The sequence below is a fragment of the Nymphalis io genome, chromosome 17, assembly GCF_905147045.1.
Source record: "Nymphalis io chromosome 17, ilAglIoxx1.1, whole genome shotgun sequence".
NCBI classification, from domain to species: domain Eukaryota; kingdom Metazoa; phylum Arthropoda; class Insecta; order Lepidoptera; family Nymphalidae; genus Nymphalis; species Nymphalis io.
In genome coordinates this window covers 10,091,522-10,098,992 of record NC_065904.1, presented here as the reverse complement: position 1 = coordinate 10,098,992, position 7,471 = coordinate 10,091,522, and the positions used below count along the sequence as shown (strand labels likewise).

General features: G+C 31.5%; 1 protein-coding gene across 1 annotated transcript; it reads right to left on the bottom strand.

Annotated features, from left to right (window-relative positions):
• Positions 1 to 383: 383 nt before the first annotated feature.
• Positions 384 to 7,464, bottom strand: LOC126774685 (eukaryotic translation initiation factor 3 subunit J). The gene is made up of 7 exons (XM_050496221.1): positions 7,137 to 7,464; positions 6,977 to 7,059; positions 6,733 to 6,843; positions 5,307 to 5,445; positions 2,866 to 3,030; positions 2,424 to 2,563; positions 384 to 1,944 (listed from the first exon to the last, which is right to left on the bottom strand). The coding sequence occupies exons 1-7, from the start codon at positions 7,150 to 7,152 to the stop codon at positions 1,882 to 1,884; spliced, it is 717 nt and encodes a 238-aa protein (XP_050352178.1). The 5' UTR covers positions 7,153 to 7,464; the 3' UTR covers positions 384 to 1,881.
• Between the last annotated feature and the right edge of the window lie 7 nt (positions 7,465 to 7,471).

Sequence of the window (7,471 nt, the reverse complement as noted above, 5' to 3'; positions counted from 1 at the left end):
ACCGACTCACCCTTCAAATCGAAACACAACAGTACCATGAATTGCTGTTTGGCGGAAGAATATATGATGAGTGAGGTGGTACCTAACAGGCGGGCCCGCACACGCACGAGCTCTACCACTAAAAATCAGCAGCGCTGCTCTGTGAGAAATCACTTCGTATCTCGTGGGATGCTAAAACCGACATCAATGTTTACAGAAGTAAAATTTCATTGTTTTGTCCACATTTTTTATGTCTTCCTTAAGTTCCTGACAACCTTTGTGTATCACGCTATAGCTTTTAAAACTATAGCAAGGAATGTATAGTCTAGAAATTTAAATATCTTTTCCAACTTTCACTAAAATTTATTCATGTATAAAAGTCAGTAGAAATAAAAAACAAAATATTATCACAATAAAAAATTTATTATCTATATAATATAACATCGGACCGTAACCGTTAAATGAAACGACAGTATATTACAAAATATGAATAATATAGGATACATGGCATTTATAAGTGGTCTGTACAGACTACATACATTTTTTTTAATTGGTGTTGCAATTTTACAAAAAACAATTTCAATCTACGACAAAGGACTTTAATATAAGAACAATAGACAGTACATAATAATTAAACTAGTGTGACTTTTTTTTCCTGGAAATTACAGCAGCAATTACTATAATTCTGTCAAGGAATACAATTTGTTTTTAAAGGAGCATGTACAATTTAAAAATTATAAAATATTTAAAAGAAACAGTCGAATTTGTACAGACCACTGTAATACCTGACCTCTGTATCATAGACTAATTTTATCTCAAGAAATTAAAAAGTTACTGTGATGAGTAACGGTAAGCTGTGATGAGCAAAACTTAATCATAACAAAAGGCAAGCGGCCTGTTAATGTTCTACTGTTAGGCAAAGGCCTCCAAAGGAGGAGGTGCTTCTTCTCAAAGGTTTAGACCTTACACTACCGCTCATATAATACGACTACATTTAATTTTATATATTATATTCAGCAGCTTATTTACATTACCTATATTGTAAAACTTATGACTGAGAGGCATTCACTTCATTCATTCACTCAGTATAGGTTTTTTTTACACATATGCATTTGAATATTTTGATGTATTTACGGTTATGAATTAAAGAGATAAAAAGATTTTGTAGTAGCTTTTCCATTAGAAGTCACATTATTTAGTTTTAATTATAATATGGCTACTTCTTGTAGCTTATTTGATTACAGTAATGCTATATACAATGTAATATATCAAACCTAAAAGAAGAAGGTTAAGACTTTGTCAATTTAACACTGATTTCTCTCTTTCTGTCATTATTGATTTGACATTGAAAAGAAGAAGACACAGCATCGACTAGTGACTCACTAAGTAATGTTTATTATAAAAGACAGTAATTGTTATTAAGAACAAATCCATTATATTACTTTTATATAACCAAGAGAGCACTTCTGATTTAATGATATGAGATATTTTTATATTTTACTTTCACAATTTGATACGTTTATAGATGATTAAATTGCCAAATTAGCAAACGCATTTATTAAACATCCATAGTTAGTTTAGAAAAATATATTATGTTACAAAAATATTTTATATGCAAATGTCGGTTCCTATTTGAAAATCATTGCAATAATCGTTAGATCATAAATGATGGTTAAAGTCAAGCGATATTGCAAACGGGCACAGATAATAAATAATATAACATAATAATTTTAACAGTTTTTTTTTACTTTATACTGAGTAAAATCCATAACATTTGATATACTGACATGCAGTCAATGTATATGAATTTTTAGTTTAATTTTATGTTTGTGACAAATAAACGATATTTGCAATTATATCAGAGGCCAGGTATCGGGTAAAATTGACAGCGTACTGTGTTGTTTACATGAAGTCATCGTAGTCAGCATCAAAGTTACCGTAGGCATCATATTGATTGAGGTGAGCCTGCAAAATGCAAAATGTAATAATTTATTATGGTGACTACAGGCAATTACAGGGAAACAAAGTTTATGTATCATCCAGGTCGATTAATTTTAATCGGTGTAAGGAGTATTCATTCAATGTAAGTCATAAAGTGACTACTAAAACTATCCTATGTAACTACTATGTGGACAAATTGATTCGCGAGATATATTAAAGTTTATGAATACAGTGGAATCCTTTTATTATAACTCCATAGATATTGACCAACTGTTTAATATGATGTAATTGCCTAACATCTTCTCTTGTTTTATTGATCTCACGGGTTAACAATTTGAGCTTATAGGTTTCTTCATATTTATACTTATAGCATAGTTATATTTCGCAAGTCTTTATTTACATTACACTTTGTAATCACAACACTTCCTTGCTGTTTTAAAAAATTACACCAAAAACATAAACATAGGTATGCGGTACATAAGAATTAGATACTGGTAACTTACGTTATCGCCTTCCACTTTTAATTTAGCTTTGCCTTTTCCTTTGTTAGGCTTCTTTGATTTCTCATTTTTCTCCGCCTTTTGCTTTTCAATATAGAGATTATCCACTGTCATTTTTATCCGCTTAATGTCTGCTGATGCCACTGTAAATGAAAACATATAATTAATGTTTTATACGTTACATAAATTGAACTAATTAGAAATGAAGATTTCAAATGAAAATATCAGTCACCATACTATCACCAGTCATAACCATAACAATAACTCTGCTGAAACGTCAGGGAAAATAATACAAAGGTATGATCACCATCAATAAACCAAATAACCAACTAAGCTGAAATTTTTAAACTTGTTCTTAGCCTGTGGTATTACAATCTTATTGATAAAAACTTTTTTATTTACTGTTTACTTTTACCTAGTTACGATTATAAATTTATATACTTACTTTGTACTACAATATTTTTGACCAGGTCATCAACAAAGGCTGGGAACTCATCTTTAGCCTTGTAAAAGTTAATCTTTTTACAAAGAAGGTCCCCAAACTCTGTGAACTCCTCCTTATTGGTTGGATGGAAGTTGTCCAACCTGCCACTACTGCCTTCGGTTACACCTAGAACAAAGTCAATAGTTAATCAAAATGTACTTTGGGAAAGTTGAGTCTCACCAACACATTTATGTTATCATTTTACAAGATTATATAAAATATAATACTATAACAACTATGGCCTCCTCAGTCATTTCATCCACAATCGACATTTTCTACTCTCTCACTCTCATAATAGAACTATAATGCAAATTAGTTTTAAGATATAAAAATTCAGACAGATTAGTTCAAAACCATTCCCCACACCCACATCGAAGAATAGCTCAGCAGTAGGACCTTCATATTAGCAGTTAGTTATTTTTTTTTTTGTAACATCGAGAATATCCTTAAGAGCAAATGAGACCTATGCCCAACTTTATGGATTACACTTATATTTCAGTAATTTATATTCTGATTATGATAATTTTACCTAGATTAGAATTTGTATATATTTGTAATATATATATGTATAATTAGTTTTATATTCTTTGTTAAAAAAAAACCTAGGTAAAATAATTAAGCACAGTACACAAAACATTAACAACAATCATCATTACCAATTGTTTGTAATGATGTTGTAAATAAATACAATTAATTTATCACTATAATTTAGTACATTTTTCTTAAATTTCTGTTTAATTTACCAAATAAAAAAGAATGTTTGTTCTTATATATATTTTATGAGTAGAAATGTTATACAGTTGTTAGTACTCGAGTAAAGATTTCCAACATAGCCATTTCCAATCGAAAAAGGAATAAAATCAACATCATTTACATACAGAGTACTGTAACAGCCTGTTAATATCTCACTGCTGGGCTAAGGCCTCCTCTCCCTTTTTGAGAAGGTTTAGAGCTTGTTCTAACGCACTGCTTCAATGCGGGTTGGTAGAATACAAATGTGACATAATTTCAATGAAATTAGACACATGCAGGTTTCTAGGCTTCACTAGGCCATCTCAGCTTCATTTACATATTCCATGCAATTTGCTCATAGCTTGGCTTTGTCATGCAGTGCTAACAGTTCTTGATTAATACATCTTTCTTTCACACTATTTCCACAGCTTAACAACCAGTTTAATTTTATTTCCAAGTTTCGAAGCTCGTCTTTCACAAATCCATTATAATTACTATAGATTATTCAACATCAACCAATTATATCATGCCAATTCAATGTCAAAGTTGTTATCTGTCTCTTGACATTGGAGTACACTATAGTATCATTAAGTCGAGATGGCCCAGTGGTAAGAACGCATGAATCTTAACCAATGAACGTAGGTTCAAACCCAGGCAAGCACCTCTGAATTTACATGTGCTTTATTTCTGTTTATAATTCATCTCATGCTTTTCGGTGAAGGAAAACATCGTGAGGAAACCTGCATGTGTCTAATTTCATCGAAATTCTGCCACATGTGTATTCCACCAACCCGCACTGGAGCAGCGTGGTGGAATAAGCTCCAAACCTTCTCCTCAAAAAGGGAGAGGAGGCCTTAGCCCAGCAGTGAGACATTTTCAGGCTGTTACTGTATAGTATCATTGGGGAGAGTAAGATATATTGGATATTTGTGTAGACATAATTTACTTGGTGGTAGGGCTTTGTGCACACCCATCTAGATAGCTAGCACCCACTTATCATATATCCTACCGCCAAACAGCAACGCATAGTATTTTCGGGTTCTGTTTGAAGGGTGAATGATTCACTGTAATTATTTCCCGCTTGTGGCAAAGTATCTAAAAGTTTCCAGGTTTGGTGGCACATTAGCGATGTAAGGGTTGGTTAATATTTCTTACAATACCAATGTCTATGGGCTATGGTGATGACTTAACATCAGGACTTGCCAGTCTGCCTACCTAATATAACAAAAATGTTTTAATTTACTAGTTTCTAGAATTTAATCTAAAATCTAATTAAATACTTGCATAAATGTATGAGGTTGTCAGTGTACATGAGTATGATTTAATACTTATTTAATTTTTGTAATTTTAAAATTGGAGCAATCATTTAGTACAAATTAAAAAACCAAATATCGTTGGATTGAATTATAATAATAAAATGGCACCTTCCAGGTTGCATAGTATGTTTGAAGTTAAGATTTACGACCAACCTCAGTTATTAAAATATTACCATATTTAAAATGCAATGACAATCTATTTTAGAGTCAAAACAAAATAATTAGTATTGTATTTAAAAATGAAAATGTTAAAATCATATACTTGAAAACTCATTATTTTTATTCCACATAGAGAAATATCAGTATGTTGTGAGTTTCATGATTTTTTTTAATTACAGATTTATAATTTCTTACCAAAGGTCTCCAAGGCAAGTCGGAGATCTGACTCCTCTTGTAACTTTTGCTGTCTCAATTTCTCAGCAAGTTTCTGTTCCGGTGTGAGCTCCTCATCTTTTTCAGCAGCCAGACGCTCTGCTTTCTCACGCTCAAGCCGCTGTAAGTAATTTCATTATTAACGATTAGCACAAATATTAACATACTCTAATAATAATTACTATTATATTCATAATTAATCAATTAAAGTTTCTAAACTTTTTACTGGCCCTGAACCCAGGACTCAGTTATAAGCTAACTTCTAGCTATAATCTTATATTGTCAATATTACAATATCCTTTTGTATTGTCCTTGATGTTTTGCAAAGCCCACTTGTCAAACATAACAGAGACAGGTTTATGTGAAAATGATACACACAATAGTCAGGCACTGAGTAAGTCTGGTTTTTAAAAGTCAGTTTTTTCTTAAGAATTACGGTTTTATCCGTAAAGGGCGGCAATTATTTAAGACATGTATAACACCCGTCAATAAATATTGCACATCAACCTTTGAAAAGGTACAGTCGACTAATTTCGTCTTCATAGAGCAATATCTCTGTCGCACAAAACACTAACAGTCCGGTATCTATTAGGAGTTGTTAAAACAGTTATGAGTTTCTGTGTAATTGAATAAAATAAACCAATTTTTTATATATATAAATGCTGTTTCTAGGTTGTGGAAGGTGTTTCAGTACTGACTTCGTTTAATATATTGTTTATTACAAGTAACATTTTTAAAGTTAGAAATTAAAAATTATTAACACTAATATATTTTTTTATAATCACCAATGGAAAAAGGCTTGCTAATTTGAAATTTTTCTTTCAGATAAATTAAGTGTAGCTAATAAGAGATTGCTATATAATAATTAACGAATAATTATAAAAAAGACACTAAAGAAAAAATTAATGTCAATTTTGTGGTCACAACCATAATTACTTATAAACATTGGTTATTCAGTTAAGCCTTGATGTCTCTTTCTGTCATCATTGATTTGACATTCAAAAGTAAAGGACAGTATTGGTAAATTAAGCACCCACCTAAATAACACTGATAGGTAAAACTATCAAAAATGCATATTTATAACATAAATTTTACCCAAACAAAATTTCATATAAAATATTTTTAATTTTAAGTAATAATTGGAGTGACCCTGGTTTTATTAATATTGTTGCTTAACCAAGAATGTGTTGTCAAGGGTGTTGATAGACGTATTTTAACATCTAGTTATAACGAAACATATGTCATAACACACTTTGTTAAATCAACCATATTTAACGGAAATGATTTAACTCAATGTCTTAATAATTGTTATCATTATATTGTGTAAGGTATTTTTAAGAAACAATGTCAAAATGTATAGGAACAAAGCAAGATTGTCACATTGACATTTTCATAGATTTTGACCTACCTCCTTTTCGGCAATTTTGTCTAATATTTTCTTCTTGGGTTTTGGTGGGGGAGGAGCTACCTCCTTTTTCTCCTCATCCTTCTTTTCCTCCTCTTCGTCCTCCCAACTTTCCTGTAAAATGAGCTGACGTCAACACTTAATCAAAATTGAGGTTATGTATAAACTATACACGGTATATTCAGAGATAATCTTATGACAATATCAAATAAAGTCACGTTAACAATTTGGCAGCTGCTCGCGTTACCTTGACGGTCTCTTCCTCGTCCTCGCCCTCCCATTTGCTGGACGTCAACGTGGTCGGAAGTTTCGGCTCAAAGTTATCAGCATCTGTTAAGCCACATAACGTATTTATAGTACTACCGAACATAATAATAAATATATTAGCAATAACTATGAACACTCACCCCACGACACATCCATGATTGCGGACTTTTTAGCACGGAACTAATTCTGCTACTTTTCACGTGAAAGACAAAATCATACAAGTCAAGTTACTTGTATCTTTTTCAACACAAGATGTCTCCCGAATCGACAATTTCTCGAACAATAACAATTCTCAGACAAATTTTGTCAAACGATAGAGACTTTTCTGCATTGAACACGACCAAGCTGAGACAAGATAAACAAATGACATAATTTCAATAAATTTCCAACAGTACTACAATCAGATTTTATTACGCAAAAATATGACTCCATCGCAAGCGATAATTCCCGAATCACTAAAAATTTCAATATGGCC